At 49.1% G+C, this 27,066-nt stretch overlaps 1 protein-coding gene across 3 annotated transcripts in view; it reads left to right on the forward strand.

The window, feature by feature from the left end:
• CCDC50 (coiled-coil domain containing 50) overlaps positions 1-26,531 on the forward strand; it is a 40,306-nt gene extending 13,775 nt beyond the window's left edge. The window contains exons 4-12 of one of the 3 annotated variants that reach the window (XM_032224983.1): positions 4,205-4,295; positions 5,554-5,671; positions 10,078-10,833; positions 13,796-13,914; positions 15,427-15,471; positions 19,280-19,369; positions 21,627-21,706; positions 22,564-22,664; positions 24,350-26,531. In XM_032224983.1, the coding sequence (XP_032080874.1) occupies positions 4,205-4,295; positions 5,554-5,671; positions 10,078-10,833; positions 13,796-13,914; positions 15,427-15,471; positions 19,280-19,369; positions 21,627-21,706; positions 22,564-22,664; positions 24,350-24,369 (1,420 nt within the window). In that variant the 3' untranslated portion in view covers positions 24,370-26,531. The remainder of the gene's footprint in view (positions 1-4,204; positions 4,296-5,553; positions 5,672-10,077; positions 10,834-13,795; positions 13,915-15,426; positions 15,472-19,279; positions 19,370-21,626; positions 21,707-22,563; positions 22,665-24,349) is intronic. The other 2 variants (XM_032224984.1, XM_032224986.1) reach the window with 2 other exon arrangements.
• The last annotated feature ends 535 nt before the right edge of the window (positions 26,532-27,066 follow it).

Genomic DNA, 27,066 nt, shown 5'->3' on the forward strand with positions numbered 1-27,066 from the left:
GGGCCTGTGGGGCTGGATGTGACCCCCCCCTTTTTTTTTTGCAAAAATACTTTTTTTTATTTTCCATTTCCATAACATACAATCACATGTATACTATTACATAGCCAATATCCTATTGTATTAAGTAGTAATTACATCAGTTCCTCTTGTCATCAACGCCCAGAAAGATAAAACCCCATTATTGGCTCTTCTGCTCTCCATACACCTCTTTCTTCTACCTCTCTCCTACCTCCTTCCCTCCATCATCCTTTCCTACTCTACTTCCCCTTCCTTTCTCCTTCTCCTCTCTCTTCATTCCACTCCTCCTTATCCTCCTCATCTTCCCCCCTTACCCTCTCTCCTATCCCTCTCTTCCTATCTTTCTTCTCTCCTCCCACTCTTCCTCTCCTTCACTTGGTGTATTTCCCCCACTTTTCTTGTGAAGTGAAAAATCCCTTCCAGCCACGCTGTGAGATTTGGGGCAGAAATGGGGCTGGAGGGTGTGTCAGCAGCCTCTACTTCGCTTGCTTGCTGTTGGCTGCCTTAATAACAGGGAGGGGGGGATGGTATTTGGGGGAGGGGAGTTGCTAGGTGCCGGAGGAGTTATCATGAAGGGAGTTTTCTTCTCACCGTCTTCTGAGCTTGCTGGTGGCTTGCTCAAGGTCAACCGTCTCTGCATACCAGCTGGATGAGGCCACTTGAAGATGCTCCCCACATGACACCTTTGTGAGTTGCAGGCTGGACATGGGGTTGGGGTAACTGTGGGGAAGGTCCTGGGTAAACGTTTGATATGTACAAACACCTTAGCAATAGTAATAGCAGTTAGACTTATATACCGCTTCATAGGGCTTTCAGCCCTCTCTAAGCGGTTTACAGAGTCAGCATATATCGCCCCCAACAACAATCTGGGTCCTCATTTTACCCACCTCGGAAGGATGGAAGGCTGAGTCAACCAGGAACGAACTCCTGGCAGTAAGCAGAGTTAACCTGCAATATTGCAGATAGATAGATAGATGATAGATAGATAGATAGATGATAGATGGATGGATGGATGGATGGATGGATGGATGGATGGATGGATGGATGGATGGATAGATAGATAGATAAGCATAGCATAGCATAGCATAGCATAGCATAGCAATAGCAGTAGCAATAGCAGTTAGACTTATATACCGCTTCATAGGGCTTTCAGCCCTCTCTAAGCGGTTTACAGAGTCAGCATATCGCCCCCAACAACAATCTGGGTCCTCATTTCACTCACCTCGGAAGGATGGAAGGCTGAGTCAACCAGGAACGAACTCCTGGCAGTAAGCAGAGTTAACCTGCAATATTGCAGATAGATAGATAGATGATAGATAGATAGATAGATGATAGATGGATGGATGGATGGATGGATGGATGGATGGATGGATGGATGGATGGATGGATGGATGGATAGATAGATAGATAAGCATAGCATAGCATAGCATAGCATAGCATAGCATAGCAATAGCAGTAGCAATAGCAGTTAGACTTATATACCGCTTCATAGGGCTTTCAGCCCTCTCTAAGCGGTTTACAGAGTCAGCATATCGCCCCCAACAACAATCTGGGTCCTCATTTCACCCACCTCGGAAGGATGGAAGGCTGAGTCAACCAGGAACGAACTCCTGGCAGTAAGCAGAGTTAACCTGCAATATTGCAGATAGATAGATAGATGATAGATAGATAGATAGATGATAGATGGATGGATGGATGGATGGATGGATGGATGGATGGATAGATAGATAGATAGATAAGCATAGCATAGCATAGCATAGCAATAGCATAGCATAGCAATAGCAGTAGCAATAGCAGTTAGACTTATATACCGCTTCATAGGGCTTTCAGCCCTCTCTAAGCGGTTTACAGAGTCAGCATATCGCCCCCAACAACAATCTGGGTCCTCATTTCACTCACCTCGGAAGGATGGAAGGCTGAGTCAACCAGGAACGAACTCCTGGCAGTAAGCAGAGTTAACCTGCAATATTGCAGATAGATAGATAGATGATAGATAGATAGATAGATGATAGATAGATAGATAGATAGATAGATAGATGATAGATAGATGGATAGATAGATAGATAGATAAGCATAGCATAGCATAGCAATAGCAATAGCAGTTCGACTTATATACCGCTTCATAGGGCTTTCAGCCCTCTCTAAGCGGTTTACAGAGTCAGCATATCGCCCCCAACAACAATCCGGGTCCTCATTTCACCCACCTCGGAAGGATGGAAGGCAGAGTCAATCTTGAGCCGGTGAGATTAGAACCGCTGAACTGCAGATAGCAGTCAGCTGAAGTGGCCTGCAGTGCTGCACCCTAACCACTGCGCCACCTCGCTTCATTTCAGCTCTTTTCATGTCCAGTAAAAGTTCCTTCATCTCTACTCAAATGGAGTTGGGGGTTTTTCATTCTTGGACACTGAATGAGGCACTGTCTGTGTGTCTCTTGTCTGAGTCGGGAAACTCACAAAACTCAAATTACGGCCGTCAGTGAAGGGGGAAACTTTCCCAACAACATTTCCTGGGGCCAAGGGTGGGAGGGACCCTGCGGGGGGGGGGCTGGAAAAGCAAAAGGAGGTTGGACCTTGGATTTCAGGCAGTGCCCGGATTACGAGCCCCAAATCTCCATTGCCAAATGAGACAGTGGTTAAGAAAGTCCCGTCCCCCATTTTGTGACCTTTCTGGCCACCGTCGTTAAGCGAATCACCGCAGTTATTAAGTTAGCGACAGGGTTGTTAAGTGAATCTGGCTTCATCGGTGACTTAGCGTGCCAGAAGGGGATCACGTGACCCCAGGATAGGGCAACTGTCAACTATTGCTGCCAAAGGAGGGTCAACCAGTTATTCAGTCCAAGGGTTCACATACTTTTTCCTCCCTGCACTGTGAATGTTTACATGTTATGTTCAATTACACCATGGCAACATCTAATGTTTGTGTCGTATTATGTTCAGCAGACTGTGTTTGTCTATTGTTGTGACTTAGATGAAGTTCAGAGCACATTTTATGACCAATTCATGCAAAACTCCATGTAATCCCAAGGGGTTCACATACTTTTTCTTGCAACTGTATATGACAAATAACTGGGAAGAAGTGCAGAGGAGACACGTAGAAGGCCAGGCTGGGGGTTTGGGGTGGAGGGAGGGAGGGAGTCACGCATGGCTTGAAAAGATTTGGGCTCATGATCTCAGCCACCCGACTTCGGTTTTCCCCCAGGGCCCAATAGGTCATGTAACACCCCACCCCACCCCATCCCCCAGGCAAACGCAAGCAGGACCCGGGTGAGCATCTGGCCTGGATCAGGGAAGCTGGCTTGCTGCTCCCGAACAGGCCAGGTTGAGGCCGCAGAGGTTTGTGTCCGTCTTGGAGGGGCATCCCAGCTTCCTAGCTGGAGGGCAGGGAAAGGGGTGGAAGGAGATGGAAGGAGCTCCTATTTCATAAGAACGGTGGACGGGACTCTTAGGAGGGAATGGAGGGAGGAGGGCTGGAGGCTGAGCAGATGGCGGATGGGGGCTTCCGGGTCTATTTAGAGAGAAAGGAGGTGTCTGTGTGGTGGGAGGGAGGCTCTTATCCATCTCTTTCCCTTCCTTCCTTCCTTCCTTCCTTCCTTCCTTCCTTCCTTCCTTCCTTCCTTCCTTCCTTCTATCACTGATGATGTCCCCTAGTTGGGTCATGAAATGTCTGCAAGAAAACCACCAAGCTCAGAGAGCACCAAGGACCCCACAGTCCTCCTCCTCCTCCTCCTCCTCCTCCTCCTCCTCCTCCTCCTCCTCCTCCTCTCTGCGAACACCATTCTCTTCTAGCATTGATGATGTTCCCTAGTTGGGTCATGAAATGTCTGTAGGAAAACCACCAAGCTCAGAGAGCACCAAGGACACCCAAGTCTTCCTCCTCCTCCTCTTCCTCCCACCACTGTCACCATTTCTTTCTCCTCCTCCTCCTCAATTTCTCCTCCTCCTCCTCTTTGCTCCTGCCTTTCTGTATCTTCTGCTCCCCTCTTTCTCCTCCTCTTCCTCCTCCACAGCTGAATGGGGAATTCTGGACCCGGACAGCCTCTGTCCTCTCCGAGGCCTTGCTGGAGGTTCTTCTTAGCCGAGGTAGAAACCTCCCCCGGCCCTCGTCTTCCGCCCCCTGCCTGGTGCTCCCTCCCTCCCTGCCTCCCACCCACCCAACTCACACAAAGACCCTCTGGTCCGATTCACAGAGAACGCCAAGACTGCGAGATCGCCCAGGAAATCCAAGTCAAGCTGGTCATCGAAGCCGAAGAGCAGCGACGGCAGGAAGAGGATGATGAGGTTGTTATTATTATTATTATTTATTAAATTTATATGCCGCCCAATCCCGAAGGACTCCAGGCGGCTAACCTCCACCTGGTAACCTCCACCTGGGCATCGAGACTCCGGGCGTGGCAGCTTTAAGCCTGGGGGACTTTTATTTCTTTTTATCTTTTTTGCTCTAAAGTTTTTCCCTTTTTCCTTTCATGTACAGTCACAAATTAACAATTGTCTATTAGCTATGAACATTTATCACAATATTCTTATGAGTTTAGAAAAGTTTAGAAAGTTGGAGTCATCTTCTTTTGCAACAACTTTGCTCCTTCCATCTTCTCTCCCTTCTTTTTTTCCTCCTCTCCTTCCTTCTTCCCTTCTCTTCCCTTTCCCCCTCTCCTCCTCTCTTCTCCTCCTTCTCACCCTCTCTTCTACTCTTACTTCCCCTCCCTGCTTTGCCCTTTCTTCTTCTCCCTCCTCTCCCTCCCTCCTTTCTGCTGTTTCTCTGACTTATTTTCTTTCTCTGATGGATTCTCGGGAGGGCGTTAAGCCTGGAGGACTTCAACTCCCAGGATTCCCCAGCCAGCAGAACCTGGAATTCTGGGAGTTGAAGTCCGCCAGGCTTAACGTTCCCACCGTTGGAGGCCTCTGTCCTGGAGGAAGCCAACAGGTTCCCCAACTTTTGCCACGCAAGCTTTGAAGAGTAGACTTGCCTGCGAAGGCGCACACAGCTAGTCCTCGACTTACAACCATTCATTTAGTGACCGAAGTTACAACGCCGCTGAAAAAAGTAACTTGCAATCGTTTTTCACTCTTATGACCTTCCCAGGGTCACGGGATCAAAATTCAGAGGCTTGGCAACTGGCATGTACTTATGACGGTTGCAGTGTCTCGGTGTCACATGATCCCCCTATTTGCGACCGTCTGACGGGGAAGCCAGATTCACTTAATGGCCACGCAACACACTTAACGACTGCAGTGATTCAGTTTAACAACAAAGGTCGTAAAACGGAAGAAAACTCGCTTAACAAATGTTTCACTTACCCACATAAAGTTTGGGCTCCATTGTGGTCGTAGGTCAAGGACTAGCTTGTGGGGAGAAGAACTCCGGGTTAAGGGGGAGGTCCTCTTGTGCATGTATCAGCAGAAGAGGGCAACAGAGCCAGATGGGGCCTTAGAGGTCTTCTAGTCCAACCCCCAGGAGGAGGGAAAATACGGAGATCCAACAACTGGATTTCCAGCCGAACGGTGGCAGAAGATCCCCTTCCCCTCTGCTTCCTTCCAGGACATCGCACGGATCCTGCAGCAGAAGGAACTGAAGGAGGAGAAGAGAAGGAAGAAGCTTCCCCCGGAGCCCCTGCGCTTGGCCGCTTCTGAAGAAGCCCCCTGCCCAGAGAACAGAGGTGAGTGGTCTCCCTTCTTTCCTCCCCCCCCCAATTGCTTTTTGCCCTTTGGCCTCTGCAAGGGGAGCCTTTTGGGTGCCCCTGGGCCCGTCCTCCCCTCTCAGGCCTAGGGAGAAGGCCTGGGGGCTTCCGGGAATGGGTCAAGGGAAGGGGCTTGTCCACCTGGACCCCGGGGGTCCAGGCTTCTCAAAGAAATCAGCACACACACACACACACACACCCCTCAGATCTTGCCAAGTGCCCAGAGCTTCTTTAAGCTGTAACCCAGGAAAATCCAAAGAGGATTCAGAATTACAGAATAACAGAGTTGGAAGGGGCTTTGGAGGTCTTCTAGTCCACCCCTCTGCCCAAGATCATAAAAACATAAATGGCTGGCAGGGGACTTTGGAGGTTTTCTAGTCCAGGAGTGTCCAACCTTGGCAGCTTTAAACCTGGCGGACTTCAACTCCCAGAATTCCCTTTGCTGGCTAGGGAATTCTGGGAGTTGAAGTCCGCCAGTCTTAAAAGTTGCCTGATCTAGTCCAATCCCCTGCCCATGATCATAGAGTCCTATGGCTGGAGGGGAACTTGGAGGTCGTCTAGTCCAGTGTTTCTCAACCTTGGCAACTTGAAGATGTCCAGACTTCAACTCCCAGAATTCCCCAGCCAGCATTCGCTGGCTGGGGAATTCTGGGAGTTGAAGTCCGGACATCTTCAAGTTGCCAAGGTTGAAAAACACTGTTCTAGTCCAACCCCCGGCCCAAGATCATAGAATCATTGTGGGTGGAGGGGACCTTGGAGGTCTTCATCCAACCCCCCAATGATCATGGAAACATAATGGCTAGAGGGGAACTTGGAGGTCTTCTAGTCCAACCTAAGATCATAGAATCATATGGGTTGGAAGGGACTTGGAGGTCTTCATCCAACCCCAATGATCATAGAAACCTAGTGGCTAGAGGGGAACTTCTAATCCAACCCCCTGCCTAAGATCATAAAAACATACGGCTGGAAGGGACCTTTTGAGTCTAGGCAGCTGCTGGCTGGGGAATTCTGGGAGTTGAAGTCCACGAGTCTCCAAAGTGGCCACGGTTGGAGCCTTAGACCTCCCTGGGGGCCAAGAGGGATGCCGGACCCTGCTTGGCGTGGATGAGCCCCCCCCCCCCCAAAAAAAAAAAAAGCCAACTGCAGAGACCCTGGGAGGGGCAAGGTTTTTCTCTGCTTCTTTCTGGTCTTCCACAAAAGCCCCCCTGGGCTGGATCCTCACGGCTGCTGCAGAATGGAAATAATAATCGTCTCTCGGATTGTGATTCATGCTCTGGCTCTCCTCCTCCTCCTCCGTGATCAAAGGAACTTCCACAGCTGGGATTTAATGAACTTGGTGGGAAATTCGCTTGCTTGGTGTGGTTTCTCGTGGCGGCCTCTTCATTTGTGCATCTGCGCAACACATTTCGCTTTTCCTTCCTCTTGGGTCTGTCGGGAGAAAGGCAGATCACGCCTGGCAGCGTTCGGATCCACACGGAGGGTGCACGTTTTCCTCGAGAGCCGGGTGGCTCCGGGGCTAACGGCCAGAGCTCACCTGTTGCCGGGCTGCCCTCGGCCACCTGCGCAGGTAGCAAAGTTGACCCTGGTGGCAACGCGGCCTTTCCGTGACTCTCTTTGCAGCTGTGGCATCTTTCCCACCCTCGCTTCGCTTGCGCTCTGCCCCGAGCGGATGATGATGTACTTCCACCCGTAAAGGAGAATATTAAGTACTTCCACCAGTAAAGAGGGGTATTCTGGGTTGAAAATTGGGGTCCTTGGGGGTCTCTGAGCTTGGCGGTTTTCTTGCAGACGTTTCGTGGCCCATCTAGGTAACATCATCAGTGCTATGTGTGGTACGTGAGTGTGTGTAAGGATAGGAAAATGGCTCAGCATATCTTAAGAGCTTCCCAGAAAATAACTTCTACCCTCGTCAAATAACTAAATATATTGGGAAGCGATAATGGGTGAATAATGCTGTCATAGCTGTAGGGTTTTTTTTTAATTTACAAAGCTGACGTCCACGGTGAAGCTATTATTCTTTCTGCATTTCTCTCAAAAATGTGCATTGATGATGTTACCCAGCTGGATCATGAAACGTCTGCAAGGAAACAGCTGGGATAGCCCGAAGGACTCCCATAGTCCTCCTCTTCTCCTCTTTTGCTTCTCCTCCTGGTCCCCTCCTCCTCCTCTTTCTCCTTCTCTCCTCCTCTTCCTCTTCTGCTTCTCCTTCTCCTCTTTCTCCTCTTGCTTCTCTATATCCTCTCCTCCTTTTCCTGTTTCTCTTTCTCTTCCCCATCTCTCCTCCTCCTCCTCTTTTGCTTCTCCTCCTTCTGCTCCTCTTTCTCCTTCTCTCTTCCTCTTCTGTTTCTCCTCCTCTTGCTTCTCTTTATCCTCTCCTCCTTTTCCTGTTTCTCTTTCTCTTCCCCCATCTCTCCTCCTCCTCCTCCTCTTTTGCTTCTTCTGCTCCTTTCTCCTCCTCTTCCTCCTCCTCTCTTCCTCTTCCTCTTCTGCTTCTCCTCCTTTTCCTCTTCTGCTTCTCCTCCTGGTCCCCCTCCTCCTACTCTTCCTCCTCCTATTCTTCCTCTTCTGCTTCTCCTCCTTGTCTGCTTCTATTTCTCCTCCTCCTCCTTATCTTCCTCCATCTCTTCTCCTCTTTTGTTTCTCTTTTTCTCTTTCTCCTCTTCCTCCTTCTCTTCCCCCTTCTCTCCTCTTCCTCATCTTCTGCTTCTCCTCCTTTTCCTCTTCTGTTTCTCCTCCTGGTCCCCCTCCTCCTACTCTTCCTCCTCCTCCTATTCTTCCTCTTCTGCTTCTCCTCCTTTTCTGCTTCTATTTCTCCTCCTCCTTCCTCCTTCTCTTCTCCTCTTTTGTTTCCCCTTTTCTCTTTCTCCTCTTCCTCCTTCTCTTCTTCTCTTCCCCCTTCTCTCCTCTTCCTCATCTTCTGCTTCTCCTCCTTTTCCTCTTCGGTTTCTCCTCCCCCGTTCTCTTCCTCCATCTCTTCTCCTCATCCTCTTTTGCTTCTCCTTCTGTTTGTTTGTTTGTTTGTTTGTTTGTTTATTTAATTTATAGTCCGCCCAATCCCGAAGGACTCCGGGTGGTTTCTCCTTCTCCTCCTCTTTCTCTCCTCCTCTATTCCACAACCCCCCCTCCCTTCTAGCACTGATGATGTCACCTAGTTAGCGTCCTGAAACATCTGCAAGCTCAGAGAGCCCCCAGCCCCCCTCCCCCCCCCCGGCCTCCATCCTGAGCTAGCAACATCCTCCTTTACTGGTTCCGGCTTCGCATCCCTTGGCTGCTTCTGGGCGACCTTGCCAAGGGGGCATTTGCAAAGCTAACATTTGGCGCTCAATTTCCCTTGATGCCTGCCTACACGCCGATTGGGGGCAGGGGTTGACCCCCCCCACACACACACACCCACCCCCCAGTCCCTATACAACAAGAACGCCAGGCAGTGGAGATTCTCCCTCATCCCTGGTTCTCCCAAAGGCGCTCCCCCCCCCCCAAAAAAAAAGGCAACTGGACTTTCTTGGTGGTTTCTCCCCCCCCACCCCCTTACAACATTTCCCTTCTCATCCAAGAAGCTTCTTCAGTTCAGTACCCAGATGCTCTGAAGAACTGAAAGAAGCTTCTTGGATGAGAAGGGAAACGTTTTCAAAGGAAAAAAAAAGAAACCAAGAAAGTCCAGTTGCCTTTTGGGGTGGGAACCCCTTTGGGACAGCTGTGTGTGTGGTGTGTGTGTGTGTGTGTGTGTGTGTGTGTGTGTGTGAGTGAGTGAGTGAGAGAGAGAGAGAGAGACTGAAGTGACCTTTGGCCTCTTGAGCAAGAAAGCCCAGCCTCCTGGCCTGCACTGGCTTCCACCCAACCGTCCCCCGGGGATCCTTGGAAAGCCAGCAGCCTTTAGCAATAGCAATAGCAGTAGACTTATCTACCGCTTCATAGGGCTTCCAGCCCTCTCTAAGCGGTTTACAGAGAGTCAGCATATTGCCCCCCAACAATCCGGGTCCTCATTTTACCCACCTCGGAAGGATGGAAGGCTGAGTCAACCTTTGAGCCGGTGAGATTTGAACCGCCGAACTGCAGAACTGCAGTCAGCTGAAGTAGCCTGCAGTGCTGCATTTAACCACTGCGCCACCTCAGCCGCCCCATTCCATGCATTCCATTCCATTCCTTACTGGAGACGGGGAGGCTCCTGGGTTCATATCCTCGGAGATTAGAATCGTGGTGAAGGGACGGAGCTCTGGGGGGAGGGCAGGGGTCCTGCAGGAAATTTGCTGCTTATCTGCACGCCTCCTCTGCCCTTCCAAGCTTTCTCCCCCCCCCCCTTCACTGCGTAGCCTAACACCTGTCATTAACCCTGGTCATTAACTCCCCTGCCTTGTCTGTCTTGCCGCTTCATTGTTACCGCCCAGACCGCTGGTCCGGGAGTCCCCGGGAACTGGGACCCAAAGACCCTCAGCCCAGGAGCGCTGGTGGGCAGCCCCCCCAAACGAGGGAGCCTTGGAGGGGGCCCCCGCTGGTTCCGGAGGGCCTCGACTTGGAGACTTGGGAGAGTGGCTCAGGAACGCGGAAGAGCAAGGACGTCTGGAGGAAGGAGCGGCGGGAGAGGAAGAAAGACGGACCCGAGAGGCCTCCCTATCCGAAGGGTCCTCCAGATGTGGTGGAGGAGGAGGAAGCCCCCGGCAGGCCCCGCAGTCGCCCCAACAGGAGCCAGGAGAAATCTCGGGGGCCGCTCCTGCTGGTCTTGGATGCAGAACCTCCCCCGGCCAGTCGAGGTAGCAGGGACCCGAAGATGCCTCGGAGCCCCGAGAGACCCCAAAGGACGCCCCCTCCTCTTATGGATCAGGAAGAGAAATGGAGAAGCGGGCATGGCAGCCGTGGGCCCCAAGGGCCGGGGGAACGGGGTCCGAGCCCCACCGGGAGAGAAAGGCGAGTGGGAAGACGTCACGGCCAAAGCCCCTCCCCTAATCCGGACCCTGGTGGGCTCCCACCTCTGGAGGATCGTGGTTCCCCCAGGCCCCCTGCCCACCACGCCTGGCACCAGGACTTGGACGCTGGCTACCTGCACTGCCCCAGAAGGGAGAATGGAGAAAGGGAACCCAGGGGGGCACGGGCCTCCCCCACCTCCCACCGCAGGGACAGGGAAGGCAGGCGCCCTCGGAATCCAGGTAAGGGGCCACAGCCAAAGGGGCATTCTCTCTTTCGCCTCCCCCTCCCGGGACAAAAGGGGCCCGGCTGCCACTGGAGGAATCCTAAACCCCCCAGGAAGGGAGGATTGCACTGAACTTGCCAGTCTGGAGGAAGGCTGGGTAGAGGGTTTGTTTCCATGCACAATATCGGCCTCCAGCAACACAATTGCTTCTGTCACAGGTGGGATAGGTGGTCTCTGGCTTCCCACCACAAGGACTCTGAGGGGGTTAGGAGTCTCTCTCTACCCCCCTTCTTCTAAGCTGAACTGGGGGGCAGCCTGAGGGGTTCCGGTACAATCCCTCGCACATTGTGGGGTCCTTGGACTTCACAGAGCCCCGTGGTTTTCTTGAAGGTGTTTTCATGACCCAACGAGGGAACATCATCAGTGATGGAAGGTGTCGGAGTTCCAAGCAACAGCCCCCCTCTCCCCCCCCCCCCACGAAAGAAAGACTCCCAGGCTGGAGTTCCCTCAAAGCTCCGTTTTATTAGAGAGGTCATCTTGGCACATCTGGGGAAACCCGCATCTGAAATTTTCCAGGTGTTCCCCACCCAGATGAAAGTCCAAGACCCTGCCCAGCCCCCCCAACATCCATCCCATGGCCCAATCAGGCACCTCCTGGCAGCTGCAGGGCCAAATGACCTTGGCTCCCTGAGAAAGAATGTTGTTATGGCTACGTATCGCCCACACTCTGTATAATCCTCCTTCCCACTTTCCCACAGCAGGAAAGTCCGAAAGATAAGAGGTGGCTTCCAGGTCTAACAGAAGAGAGGGAGAGGAGGAGGAGGAGGAGGAGGAGGAGGAGGAGGAGGAAGGCTGTAAAACCTTGGTGCTCTCTGAACTGGGTTGTTTTCTTAACAGACTTTTCATGACCCAACTAGGGTATCCCATCAGTGTTAGAAAGGAGAGTGGGGTGTGGAGCAAAGGAAAAGGGAAGGCATTTAGAGCCATTAACCATAAAACACTTTCTTGTGGTTGTGACAATTCCGGTTGTGTTCAGAATACCAGAGTTGAGAGGGACCTTGGAGGTCTTCTAGTCCACCCCCCCACTGCTCAAGCAGGAGGCTCCTTGGCCATTTCAGATGAACGGTTGTCCAGCAGCCACAACCTCTCGGAGACCAGACATTCCACGGATTCATTGTCCTCCCTCTCAGGGAATTTGATTCGATTCGATTTAATAAATTTATAGGCTGCCCAATCCCGAAGGACTCCGGGCGGCTTACAGAAAATAATTTTTTTTAAAAGTAAAAGAGTTAAAAAACGGAGGAAAACAGATTAAAGAAAGCACATCATGCTCCCAGTCTAATCGGGGCTGGACCTCGGTCATGAGGTCAACAGCCCCAGGCCTGCCGGAATAGCCAGGTCTTGATAGCCTTTCGGAAGGCCATGGGAGTGGGAATTTAGCTGCTAAGGAAAGTGCCACTCTCCAGGGTCACCCAAGCCGGACACTGGCATATTTTGCCATCCTGCCGTCTTCTGCCCGAGCTCCATCGTTTAACGGCCTGGTGGCTTCGTGAGCCAGAATAAGGACAATTTGGGGGAGTCCAAGGAAGGAGGGGGCAGCAGCAGGCGGCCCTCATCCCGTCCCGAACTCAGCCAAGGGGTGCCGGCTGCTCCCCTGCTTGGGTGGCGGAAAAGCACAGGACCCTCCGTGCTCTTGACTTGCTGCAAATGTGTCCCGTCCCCCCCGGGGGGGGACACAAAGCCCCTTCATTTCTTTCTTCCCAGGAAATCTCTCTGGGTGGAACCTGGTTTGCATCTGGGCCCTTTGTGCAAATCCCCAGCTTTTCTCCTCCTCCCAATTCGGTGACGTTTTTTGCAAGGACTGTCAGCTTTGCAGTGCCCCCTCCCCTCCTCCTCCCTAGGCCTATAAATAGACCCTCCCCCCCCCACCTCTTCCTGTAGGCCTGGCTTCTCCCTGGGCCCAGGCCAAGGATGTGGGTGTCGCGGGGAAGTTGCCTCGCTCTGTTCTTCCCCAGAGAAGCCGCTAAGTGGAGGCAGGTGGGCTGTTCGCGCCAGCTGTTCAGCAGATGCTGTGTGGGGGGAGGCTCAGTTGCCGTACAACAGGGGTTTGTGGGGGGGGGACACATGGCCTGCTTCCCTTCCGAGGGGTCTTCTCCATGCTGCTGGCTAGTCAGGATAGAGGGGGTGGGGGTGCACAGGAGAAGGGCAGAAGGTTTTTCACACTTAACAAGACCGTTGCAACACCCCCATGGTGATGTGATCAGAATTTAGAGCTGTCTCACATTTACAACGGTGACGTGATCCCCTTTGTGTCATTTTCACAAGCACGGTCAATGCGGGGGGAGGGGAGGGAGCCCGGTTCACTTAATAACTTAAAAGCTGCAGCGAATGTTCCAAGTAACAGACCCCCTCTGCCCCCCCAACGAAAGAAAGACTCCCAGGCTGGAGTTTCCTCAAAGCTCCATTTTTATTAGAGAGGTCATCTTGGCACATCTGGGGGAACCCAAATCTGAATGCTTCCAGGTGTTCCCCACCCAGATGAAAGTCCAAGGCCCTGCCCAGCCCCCCTCCCATCCATCCCATGGCCCAATCAGGCACCTCCTCACAGCTGCAGGGCCAAATGACCTTGGCTCCCTGAGAAAGAATGTTGTTATGGCTACGTATCACCCATACTCTGTATAATCCCCCCTCCCACTTTCCAACAGTAGGAAATGTGGCAGGCCTGAAGCCCCCAAAAGGTGGCTTCCAGGTCTGACCATGATTCACTTAACAACGGTGCCGAGAAAAGTTGTTCACATGGGGCCAAACTCACTTAACAAGCCCCTCACATAGCAAGTACATTTTGGACTCCTATGTGGTCGTAGGTTGAGGACTACCTGAAAACAGAGGCCTCCGTCTTGTCTTTGCTGCTTTTAGCTCTGCTTTCAGTCTTGGCTGGAAACGAGACCCCCACCCCCACCCCACTTCCTGTTTTGCAGGGACAAAACCCCGGGGGCCGAAAGAAGACGCCTATGCCAGGCACCAAGTGGGGGCTTCCAGGGACCCCGAAGCCTACGATGCCGAGATTGCCTGGAAGTTACAGGAGGAGGAGCTGCTGGTGAGCGGGGCAGAAGTTGGCTGTTATTGAGGGGGGGAGGGAATCCTGAGACAGCCCCCTCCGCATCCAGTTTTCCCATTTTCAGCTGCTTTGGTGCCCTTCTTCGATTTTCCCCACGGTTGATGGCAAAAAGCAGAAGAGCATCCTGGGAATAGCATCCTGGGTGGGAGGGTGGGGGGGGCTCTTCTCTGGGAGTGGAAGGGGATGAGCAATGCAGGGCCTGATCAAAAGGGGGAGGGGGCTGTGTTGGTCCCACACCTAATTTTCAGCTATTGGAGAACAAAAGGACATTTCCTCCCTCTCCCCCCCCCTCTCTCTCCCTCTCTCTCTCTCTCTCTCTCTCCCTCTCTCTCTCCCTCCCTTTCTCTCTCTCTCTCTCTTTCTCTCCCTCCCTCCCTTTCTCTCTCTCTCTCTCTCTTTCTCTCTCCCTCCCTCCCTCCCTTTCTCCCTCCCTCCCTCTCTCTCTCTCTCTCGCTCCCTCTCTCTCTCTCTCTCCCTCTTTCTCTCTCTCCCTCCCCTTTCTCTCCCTCCCTCCCTCTCTTTCTCTCCCTCCCCTCCCTTTCTCTCTCTCTCTCTCTTTCTCTCTCCCTCCCTCCCTTTCTCCTCCTCCCTCCCTTTCTCTCTCTCTCCCTCTCTCCCTCCTCTCTCCCTCTCTCTCTCCCTCCCTTTCTCTCTCTCTTTCTCTCCCTCCCTCCCTTTCTCTCTCTCTCTCTCTTTCTCTCTCCCTCCCTCCCTCCCTTTCTCCCTCCCTCCCTTTCTCTCTCTCTCTCTCTCTCTCTCTCTGACATGTAATTTCATTTTATTCAAGAAGAAATTGAAATACAAAACTTCAAAAAAATAGATGCATAAAAGATAAGCAAAGAAAGAAAAAATAAAGCAGACAATACATTGCCCCAAAATGTGAAATAAAAAACACAAAGATATAATAAACACATATTTCCCCCCCCCCCAACCCACCTCCCACCCCCTGGTAGTTGAACACTGATGAATTTATTGCAACGGTTTTGAGTTTCACCTTCCTTGAGAAACAGGCCCAAAACAAGTTCTTAAAAGTTCTAATTCTGTTTGCAAATTATTAACCTGTCACCCGCCTACTTATATGGATAACAAAATTCCTAACAGAAGCATCGGAAGGAAGAAAATGGGAGAGCAAAATTTCGAAACCGTCTCCTGTTACAACTCGTATAGAAAATTTACTGTAGCTTCTGAGTTAAACCAAGTGAAGAGCCAAAAAACTCTGCTAGGAAAAAGGATCCTGTGGTCCCAAATCGGGATTGTCCCCCAGGTTGGAGGCCAAGGGGGGGATTTCATGGTGGTGCCAGAGTGGATTGGAGGGAGCCAGAAGCAGAGGAGGAGAGGGTGTTGGAAGCACCTCATTTGGGGAGTGGGGGGGAGAAAGAGTTCAAGGCCTGGGTGAAGAGGAGGGGGGGGGGTTCTCAGAGGTCTGCAGGAAACGGTTTCCCAATCTTTCTCTTTTTAAAGTTTCCCTTTTTTTCCCCCTTTGCTTTTTAGGCCAGCCAGGTGGACAGGAGGGCTGCACAGGTGGCTCAAGATGAGGTAGGTTGCCTGCAAAGGACAGGTAAACCGAATCACAGAGTCAGAAGAGAACTGGGAAATGCCTTAATACCTTCATGCAGAATAGAGTGGGAAGGGACCTTGGAGGTCATCTAGTTCAGCCCCCCTGTTGCCCAAGCAGGAGACCCTACACCATTTCCGACAGAGGGCAGTCCAGCCTCTTCTTGAAAGCTTCTAGGGATGAAGCTCCCGCAACTTCCGAAGGCAACTTCTGTTCCACTGGTGGATTGTTCTCACTGTCCGAAAATTCCTCCTTTATTTCCAGGTTGAATCTCTCCTCCTTCACTTTCCATCCATTGTTCCTTGTCGGGTGCCTTGGACAATAGCCGGACCCCCTTCCTCCTCTCTGTGGAAGCCCCTCAAATATTGGAAGATGCTCTCCTGACTCCCCTGGTCCTTCTCTTCCCTAGACCAGCCAGGCCCAGTTCCTGCAACCGTTCATCATATGTTTTAACCTCCAGTTCCTTAATCCTCTTTGTTGCTCTTCTCTGCACTCTTTCTAGATTCTCAACATCTTTTCTACATCACGGCAAGGAAAACTGGATGCAATATTCCAAGTGTGGCCTTCCCAAGGCCTTATAAAGTGGTACTAACGCTTCCCATCATCAGTAATATGATCTTTTTTTTTTAAATTTTATTTATTTATTTATTTTCAAAACAAACATATATTGTAGAAAGTATATCCGCTTGTTTACAAAAAGCTTTTGTGCATCCCTTCCACCGTCATCAAATATAATTCATATTAATTCAAATATCCTAACTCAAATATTTTCTATATTAACATCATCCTACCTCCACTTTTATTTGACTACAGTTATTTAAAAACATCCTTCATTCTTAAATATACCAAGATTCAATCCATAGCCACATGCTGGCATTTCATTTACTTATTTGTAAAATCCTCCATTAACATTAAATCCTCATATCCTGTTTTAGCTAAACATCCATAATATTTAATACCAAAATTTTCTAATCCTCCATGTATATAATTTATTATCATTATCCTATATACAGATGGGTTTTAACTAATAGGGAGGAAATGTTATGATATAGGATATAGTTAAATAAAGTAATATGATCTTAATGCTGTCCCTCTGTTGATGCAGCCTAGGATTGCATTGACTTTTTTGGCAGCTGCAGCACACTGCCCGCTAATATAGCAATAGCAGTTAGACTTATATACCGCTTCCTAGGGCTTTCAGCCCTCTCTAAGCGGTTTACAGAGTCAGCATATCGCCCCCAACAACAATCCGGGTCCTCATTTCACCCACCTCGGAAGGATGGAAGGCTGAGTCAACCTTTGAGCCGGTGAGATTTGAACCGCCGAACTGCAGAACTGCAGTCAGCTGAAGTAGCCTGCAGTGCTGCATTTAACCATTGCGCCACCTCGGTTGGAAAGGGCGAACGAAGCTGAACTCCTCCGTAGAGCTCCTGCCTGCCAAGGTTCCTGGGTGACTCCCTTCTCTTGGCCGCAGTGCAGATGTGGTTCCACATCTGTGGCTGTGGTGGGACCACACCCAACCATTTAGGGAAGGGGAAGCAATTACTCCAGAGGGCGAAAGAAATGAGATTCGGTTTTTAAGCGTAAAAGCAAGACAGGTGGTTAAAAAATTCTCCCTTCGAGTGGCGTCCGGAATCTTTCCTTGCCACAGTTGTTAAGTAAATCCCACAACGGGCTTTTCCGGCAGGCCTGGGGCTCTTGACCTCATTGCTGGGGTCCAGCCCCAATCAGATTGGGTGATTGTGTGATGTTTTTAAATTGTTTTCCTTTATTTTATTTTTATTCATTTCTCTTCTTTTCGCTTTGTAAGCCGCCTGGAGTCCTTCGGGATTGGGCGGCCTATAAATTTACTAAATAAATAAATAAATAATAAATAAATACATAATAAATAAATTAAATAAATAAATTAAATAAATAAATTAAATAAATAAATTAAATAAATAAATTAAATAAATTAAATAAATAAATTAAATAAATTAAATAAATAAATTAAATAAATTAAATAAATAATTAAATAAATTAAATAAATAAAATAAAATAATAAATAAATAATAAAATAATAAAATAAATAAAATAAGTAAAATAAATAAAATAAATAAAATAAGTAAAATAAATAAATAAAATAAAATAAATAAATAAAATAAAATAAATAAAATAAATATAAAATAAATATAAAATAAATAATAAAATAAAATAAAATAAAAAAACAGAGGAAAACTAATCAAGGAGAAACACAAGATAGACACGTCCTGCAAGAGAGAAGAGTTAATCTGTGGAACAGCTTGCCACCAGAAGGATTGGTCTGTCACCGGAGGTTTTTAAGAAGCGACTCGGCAGCCGTGTCTGAAATGGTATAGAGGAGTGTTTCTCAACCTTGGCGACTTTAAGTCCCGTGGACTTCAACTCCCAGAATCCCCCAGCCAGCAGAGCTGGCTGGGGGATTTCTGGGAGTTGAAGTCCACGGTACTTAAAGTCACCAAGGTTGAGAAACACTGGTAGAGAGGCCTCTCCTGCTTGAGCAGGGGGCTGGACTAGAAGACCTCCGAGGTCCCTTCTGACTTTCCATTATTCTGTTAAAAGGTTTTTTTTTTTATGGCCTAGGGACCAGAAAGAAAGACTGGGGGTGGCATGATAGCAGTGTTCCAATATTTGAGGGGCTGCTATGAAGACAAGGGAGTCAAGCTATTCTCCAAAACACCTGAAGGCAGAAGAAGCAACGGATGGAAACTAAGGAAGAGGAGAAGCAACCTAGAACGAAGGAGGAACTTCCTGAGAGAGGGAGAACAATCAACCAGTGGAACTGCTTGCCACTAGAAGCTGTGGGGGGGGGGGCTCCATCACTGGAGGCTTTTAAGAAGAGACCGGGATGCCATTTGTCTGAAATTATGATAGAGGGCCGTGATGGCAGGGTTTCCAGAGGTGGCATGCGTCCTCGCCAGCTGGTCTCCTAGTTTCCAGCAATCACATGTGGGGTGGCCCATTGGTCTTCAGGAGGGCCGCAGTGCCTGAAAATGCCCCCCAAAAGAGTTCAAAAAACGGCCTGAAAATGCCCCAAAAGCAGGCTGGTTTTTTGGCCATTTTCAGGCCATTTTCCAGACCAAAAATGGCTTAAGATCAACCTCGAAAATGGCTCTAAACAGCCCAGAAACAGTTATGCGCCCTCTGGCCAGCTGGTCTTCCGGTTTCAGGTGCTCCAGCGCATATGGCGTGCTGGAAACCCAAAGACCATCTGGCCGGACCTCTGGCGCATGAACGCACATTCACTGTCGAAAAGGTTTGGCACTCCTGATACAGGGTCTCCTGCTTGAGCAGGGGGCTGGACTAGAAGACCTCCAAAGTTTCCTCCAACTCTCTTATTCTGTAGTTCAGAAAGGGAGAATCAGATAGGTGACACACACACACGATATATATATATATATACACACACACACATACGCATGCATGCATACATACATACATACGCATACATACATACACATATATATATATATATATGTTTTTTTTATTTGTGCTGATAAATAAATAAAGGGAGACTTTAGCTGATGAGAGCTAAATAGCTTGAAATAGATCTATTCTAGTCTCCCTTTATTTATCAGCACAAATAAAAAAAACACAAATATAACAAAGGCAACAGTAAAAATGTTGGGTTTCTGTCGTGATGGACTCTTGTGACGAGCCGATTGACGGATGATGGAAGCAGTTAGCTTCCTCCCATAATTGGGGCTTACCAGGGGTTGTGACTCTAAATATATATAAATAATAATGTATTGGATGGACTCTTCCCGGCAGGAAATAGCTCGCCTTCTGATGGCAGAGGAGAAGAAAGCTTTCAAAAAAGCCAAGGGACGGGAGAAGAAGAGGCAGGACCAAGATTGGAAGGTGGGAAATGATTCAGTTTGGAAAGAGACTGGCTGCTTCTGGGAAGGGGAGTGGGGGGGGGGGACATACTTTCTCCCCTGTACAAGAATTATGTTTTCCAGTAGAAGAAAATCTTTGTAGCTCAGCATTGAACTTTGGGGTCCTGCATGCTCTCTGAGCTTGGGGGGGGGGGGGGGGGGTTGGAGACGTTTCGTAACCTAACTAGGTAACAGCATCAGTGCTGGAAGGGAGTGGGGTCTAGGAGGAGGACTGTGGGGCCCTGGGTGCTGAGCTTTTTTGCAGACGTTTCATGACCTAACTAGGTAACAGTATCAGTGCCAGGTTTCCCAGCGATGAAACCCATTTGAAAAAGAACCAAGCAGAATCCGTCTTCCAAAACACGTTTCTTTTTATTAAGGCAAACGTCAAATTGGCAAAGTCTGTTGTAATTCCGAATCTGACATAACCCTGAATTGCACCGCATAAGATTGTAAATTAGAAACATCCCGCAGGAGTCCCCTTCCCCAAAAGGAGCAAAATGCACACTGCCCACATTGTCTTCCGTCCTCACCAGGATCAGCTTCTGTTCCCACGGGAAAGATTGTCCCCTAGCCAAAACAACCCTCGCTATCTATTCCCTCCTCCCAACCTTTTAAGAATCTGGCGAGCCCCCCAAAAAACAACCCTTTGCATATCTAGAGAAAGAAAAGAGGGAAAGGACTGAGTAAAATGTAAAGTTCAAGGTTCCCTTGGCACCTCTGGTGCTAGTCGTTCCTGACTCTAGGGGGCGGTGCTCATCTCCCTTTCAAAGCCAAAGAGACAGCGCTGTCCAAAGACGTCTCCGTGGTCATGTGGCCGGCATGACTCAATGCCAAAGGCGCATGGAACACTGTTCCCTTCCCACCAAAGGCGGCTCCTATTTTTCTACTTGCATTTTTTAACGTGCTTTCGAACTGCTAGGTTGGCAGAAGATGGGACGAGTCACTGGAGCTCACTCTTGTTACGCTCGGGATTCGAACCGCCCAACTGCCAACCTTTCTGATCGACAAGCTCAGCCATTTGGTCACCGCGCCCCCTGAGTGTAATGTAGAGCTAATTAAAATGGCTACACACGTGTTAATTTTTGGGTTCGACAATCAGGGCTAGAAAGGAATGGATTTGTGAGGAGGAGGAGGAGGACTGTGAGGTTCTTGGGGTTGGGGGGGGGGTTGGCAGACGTTTTATGACCTAACTAGGTAACAGCATCAGTGCGAGAAGGGAGTGGGCTGGTGGTGGTGGAGGAGGAGGAGGACAAAGAGAAGGTAGGAGGGGGAAAGGAGGAAGAGGAAGACTATGAGGTCCTTGGTGCTCTCTGAGCTTGGTGGTTTCCTTGCAGACGTTTCATGGCCCAACTAGGTAACATCCTCAGTACTGAAGGGAGTGGGCTGGTGGTGGAGGAGGAGGAGGAGGACAAAGAGAAGGACTGTGGAGTTTTTGGTATTCTCTGAACGGGAATTTTCTTGCAGACGTTTCATAACCCAGCTAGGTAACGTCATCAATGCTAGAAAGGAATGGAATTTGCTCTCTTTGTGAATGATGCTTTCATAGTCCATGGCTGTTTCCCATCATGTTTGGAGCACAGATTATTTGGGGTGGGGGGATGTTGAGGAAGGCCGAGAATTCCTCTTGTTATATCTGGGTATTTTCTTTTATCATCCTTTGTCGAGTGACGATTCAAATCAGTAGCTTCGTTTCCTAGTCCTCATGACGGATAACAGTTGGAAGGTCCCAGATATTCTCATCCAGGAGGTTAATCACGCGAACCTCATCCCATCCCTTATCCCGAATTAAGATTGGCCTTGGGCAATTCTATTTATTAAATTCATATATTCCTCCTCCCCCCCCATCTTGCAATCACGCGACTCTCCATTCTTAAATATATGGTGGGGTTCCCCACTCCGCCCCCCAATAGCTGATGTCAGGGAAGAGAGAGAGAGTGAAAGCCGAAAGAGAAAATTTCCATCTCTGATTCAAGTTTATTGAAAGTTTGCAAGGAAGTTTCCGGCTGGTTTTTCTAAGATCTCCCCTTCTCCACTTCCGGTCACACCTATAAAGCAAGAATTGATTTATTTCTTCCTCCTGCCGGCCTCCCGCTGCTTCCCACCAAACCCACTCCCACCTGTGCCCTGAAATCCTCCTGGCCTTAAATGATGTGCTAAGTTCTTTGTCTGGAACACTCCGGCTGTGTCTCTTTACGGACGTCAATGCCGAAGGTTGACCCTCTTTTGTCTGCGTCCAGCAGGAGACCCCCGAGGTGCCGTGTGGACGGTCAAGGGAAGGATACGACCCTCACCGAGGCCGGAGTGAGAAGCCCACACGGTAAACGATGCTCTCTGAACTGGGCGGTTTCCTTGCAGGCGTTTCATCACCCAGCCAGGCAACATTATCAGTGCCAGAAGGGAGTGGGGTGTACAGGGAGGAGTGGGAGGAAGTGGAGGAGGACTGTGGGGTCCTTGGTGCTCTCTGAGCTTGGTTGGTTTTCTTGGAGACGTTTCATGACCCAAGTAGGTAACATCATCAGGGCTAGAAGGGATTTGCAAGGGAGGAGGAGGAGGAGGAGGCGGAGGAGGAGGAGGAGGAGGAGGAGGAGGAGGAGGAGGAAAAAGACTCTGCATCAGGAGGAAATTGTGCATTTTGCTGTCCTATTTCCATTTCAGTAGCATCTCCTTCTGGAAACACTGGCAGTCCTCAAATTATGACCCCAATTGAGCCCAAAATTTTCCGTTGCTAAGTGAGATAATTGTTAAGTTGAGTTGAGTTTGAGTTTATTATATTTCTATGCTGCCCTATTTTACCATCTTTCCCAACACAGTTGTTAAGTGAATCGCTGCTGTTCTTAAGTCAGTAACATGGTCGTTAAGTGAATCTCCCTTCCCCATTGACTCCACTTGTCAGAACATCACAAAAGGGGATCACATGACGCCAGGACATCGTCATAAATGCGAGTCGCTTGCCAAGTAGCTGAATTAGGATCAGGTGACCCCGGGGAATGCTGCAGCGGTCGTAAGGGTGAAAAAAAGGTCATAAGTCGCTTTTTTCAGGCCCAGTGTAGCGTTGAACGGGCAGTAAATGAAGTGTCGTAGGTCGAGAACTCCCTGTCCAGGCTCAGTTTCCCAAAATCAGCCATTTGTTGCTGACAGTTTTGGTGCTGACCTCTTCTGCCTTCTCCCCGCCAGAGCTGCTCCCCCCTTGACCAAGGAGTTGGACCCTCCGTCTGGCCTTGCGCATCAGCAGAACGTGGCCCACCAGATATCCAAATCAGAGTCGGCTCATAAAGGTGAGACTTGTTTTAAAGAATGGAATAGAATATGGAATCATCATCCCCTTTTAACGACCCCCAAATCCTAATAATAATAATAATAATAACATAATCTGGGCAACTGAATGGAAGTTTTACTGGCCGGATGCCCTTCGTGTCGCCAATGAGAAGTTTTGTTCGGGAAAGAGATTCTCAACGCGCCCAGAGAGAGAGAAATCTCTGCCTCTGCCTAGGATTGAACTCCCAGGCTCCTGATGGTGAGGTGAGAGCTCCCCCTGTAGGCCAATGCACCACACAGAATGGAATATAGAGGAGGAAGGAAGGAAGGAGAGAAGAAAGAGAAGAAAGGGGGGTAGGAAGGAGGGAGGGAAGGAGAGAAGGAGAGAAGGAAGGAGAGAAGGAAGGAGGGAAGGAAGGAGGGAATGTAGGAGAGAAGGAAGGGGGGAAGGAAGGAGGAAAGGAAGGGGGAAAGGAAGGAGAGAAGGAGAAAAGAAAGGGAAGGAAGGAAGGAGGGAAGGAAGGAGGGAAGGAGGGAAGGGGAAGGAGGGAGGGAAGGAAGGGGAGTAGGAGAGAAGAAACGAGGGAAGGAAAGAGGGAGGGAGGGAAGAAGAAGTAGGACCGTTGTAAGATAAGATGGATCTATGGGATGATAAAAAAGCAATCTTCAAGTATATTGTCAACAGTAGGGAAAAATTGTTATAAAAAAAATTAAAAAAAATAAAAAAAAAGAATGCAATATAGAATAAGAAGAGAACCTCCTTTGTTGGCCAAGAGTGATTGGACCCACAAGGAATCTGTCTCTGGTGTGGAAGCACATACAAGCAACGGAGTGATAAGTCCTCAAGATACAATCATCGATCACCAGATACGACCAACAAAGGGACCTAAAAGCTTGATTTGTGGAAACTGAAGCAACGTGGATTAAAACGGAGGCATTTCGTGACTCCTCCGAGGAAATCCTTCAGTCCAAATGAAAACGTTTAGTTACTCAGAGAATCGGAGTCGTTGGAAAGAAGCAATTCTTGCCCTATAGACTGCAGGGGGGGGGGTTCTCCCCAGAATGAAAAAGCAACGTGTAAATAAATGGAGGTTCAATCGTCTTAATAAACGGGGGTCCAGTTGCCACGATTTAACCTTTTCAATGGATGGAAACTCATCAAGGAGAGAAGCAACCTGCAATTAAAACGTCCTAACAATGAGGACAGTTAACCCACGGAACAGCTTGCCACCAGAAGTTGTGGGTTCTCCATCTCTGGAGGATTTTAAGGAGAGATTAGACAGGCGTTAATTTGAGATGGTCTAGGTTCTCCTGCTGGAGCAGGGGGCTGGACTAGAAGACCTCCAAGGTCCCTTCCAGCTCTATTCTGATTGATTGATGGATTAAAATGGTCTAGGGTCCTGCTGGAGCAGGGGGCTGGACTAGAAGACCTCCAAGGTCCCTTCCAGCTCTATTCTGATTGATTGATGGATTAAAATGGTCTAGGGTCTCCTGCTTGAGAAGGGGGTTGGACTAGAAGACCTCCAAGGGTCCCTTCCAGCTCTATTCTGATTGATTGATGGATTAAAATGGTCTAGGGTCTCCTGCTTGAGCAGGGGGTTGGACTAGAAGACCTCCAAGGGTCCCTTCCAGCTCTATTCTGATTCTAAACGGTAAAGAAAATGTGTCTGTGCTGATTTGATCTTCCTTTTCTCTTTGCTTGCAGGTCACCCCTATAAGCAATAGGAGGAAGCCTCCCTAGTCCATTCTCCTCCTTCTCCTCCTCCTTCTTCTATAGAGACTGGCTTTTCCATACAGCAGGCTTCTTTGCGTTTCTTCCAAGAGATACCCTGATGTCCCTTCTCCAAGGAGGACCACCACCCTTTCCAGCAGGAGAATGTCCACAAAGCGTGCCTCTTCCTCCTCCTCCTCCTCCCCCTCCTGCCTGTTGCAGGGCGATGTCCTCCTTGGCTCTGGCCTCTCTTGTCTCTCTGTCCGGCTGGCCAGTGAAGCCCAGCCTTTGGGCAACTCTCACCCCACCTGCACCCCGAGAATCTTTCTCGAGCTTCCAAGACTTTGTGGCTTTGGGTCCATAGCTTTCTGTGGGCCGAGCACAAGAGTAGGACGTCGTGGCCCCAGATGGAGACCAGGGGAAGGCCAGGGAAGGTTGGAATCGGTCAGCCAGGAAGGTGGCCGTCTTTATGGTCACGGAACCTCCACGGGAGAGACATTCAGGTGGCTGGGATCAGGCCAGAGGTGGGTTCTGTGGTCGGAATGGGTCAGTGTTTCTTCTGGAATGGACCAACCTCAAACATCTGGAGATGTTTCCTCAAGCAAGTATCTTTTGCCTGGGATTCTGAGCACTCTTTCTTCTCTTGAGAAGAAGGCTTCCAGGAAGGAGAGAGAGAGAGAGAGATGTCCGTGTCCTGTTCTGGGAAAGAAAAATGGGATCCCCCCCCCCCTGGAAACACTAGGTCATTTTAGGATGGACTCAACAGCTTCGTACATTTTTTAGGTTAGCCCTTCCTTGTTTTCCAAACCTTTCCTGAAGGAGAGGAACAACATGAGATTAGTTTTGGGTTTGTTTTTTTTAAATAATAATTTCCCATCAACTCAGAAATACATTCATCAGGAACATCATTTGGGATAAATAATGATGACTCAGGTCTGTTTTATTTTAATTTTTTTTAAGCTTAGTTTTCAACAGCCAGAGAAGGAGCACAGAATTTAGACACCCCATCCTTAAAATGCTGCAAAGGAGGCCCTTGAGGCCCCCAACCAACTTCCCTCTCCCCCCTCCCAAGATGCTCCACCCGGTCCCTGAATTTTTCTTGTTCAGATTTAATAACCTTTTACGGGTGTTGCAAAATACAGGGTGTCCTGAACTGACCAAGCGTCCTTGATTCACACAGCGGATTTAAGCCACAAGGGAAGAAGGGAAGCAAGATTTAAGATAGTCCAGTTTAGGAAATTTGGGTCAACGCAGCTGTGGGATTTTTTATTTTTTTTTACTGACCTGGGTAAAAGTGATGTGTGAATGTAAGCCGTGGATGAGTATTAGCACATGAGTGTATCTCAATTGGAACAACTTGGAAGATGACTCCCAGAATTCCCCAGCCAGCTATGCTAAGATGAGAGGATTTCCACTCCCGACGCTACGCTGGCTGGGGGAATTCTGGGAGTGGAAGTCCACTCATTTTCCAAGTTGTTTCAATTGAGATACACTGGCCTAAAATAGACTTAGAATAAATCTTAATAAATCTTACAGAATGGACATCCAGCTCCAGTATTTTTGAAATATTACAGCACAATGAAGCTTTTTTTGTTAAAATATACTTTGGGATCCTGGAAGGAGAGCATCCATAGTTATTGGAAGTTCCATAGTTTGAAATGTGTTTGTAAGAAAAGAAAAAAAACCTGAAGCACGGAAGCTGTTTTTGGAAAGTACGAATCCTACCGGAATATCACACGCAGATTGAAAGTGCCTTCAACCTCTTTTTCTCCCTCGGGGAGCCCAGCAGCTCGGTTGGGACTGTGTGACCCACACAACGTTGTGTTGTTTTGTGTTGTTTGGGGGGGGGAGGGTAGCGAGGTGAGGACGATGCTTTTCAATGTAACTGACGCATTTCTTGCCCCTTTTCTGTCCGCTGCTGGGGGGGTGGGGGGATTTAATTAAAATCTCCAGGACAAATTTGTCTGTAAAAGCCCCTTCCCTGCCTTGCCTAGATTTTGCTGCCTGGTCTCCTCTCTTGAAATATGACATTTTTCCCCCCCATATTAATTTTGAAGTCTTGTCTTGTGACGGCGCCACGCTGACGATGTCCAATGTATTTCCTAATTTTGGTTTGGTTTGATCTTTCTGTCCTATCCACCGTTTCCTTTTTGTATATAGTTTTATTTCAATATGATCTTTATGGTGTTTGGTTCTTTTTGGTGCTTGGTCACCACGATGTAGAAAAGATGCGGGGACTCTGGAAAGAGGGCAGAGGAGAGCAAGAAAGAGGATTAGGGGACTGGAGGCCAAAACATAGGAAGAACAGCTGCAGGAACTGGGTATGTCTAGTTTAATGAAAAGAAGGACCAGGGGAGACATGATAGCATCTTCCAATATCTCAGGGGTTGCCACAAAGATGGGGGAGTCAAGCTATTCTCCAAGGCAACTGAGGGCAGGACAAGAAGCAATGGGTGGAAACTAATCAAGGAGAAAAGCAACCTAGAACTAAGGAAAAAATTCCTGACAGTTAGAACAATTAATCAGTGGAACAAAAGTTGCCTCCAGAAGTTGTGAAGGCTCCAACCCTGGAAGTTTTGAAGAAGATGTTGGATAACCATTTGCCTGAAATGGTGTGGGGGGTCTCCTGCCTAAGCAGGGGGTTGGACTAGAAGACCTCCACGATCCCTTCCGACTCTGTTATTCTATTCTATTCTTTCCAATGGCCTGGT

The sequence above is a fragment of the Thamnophis elegans genome, chromosome 10, assembly GCF_009769535.1.
Source record: "Thamnophis elegans isolate rThaEle1 chromosome 10, rThaEle1.pri, whole genome shotgun sequence".
Lineage (NCBI taxonomy): Eukaryota > Metazoa > Chordata > Lepidosauria > Squamata > Colubridae > Thamnophis > Thamnophis elegans.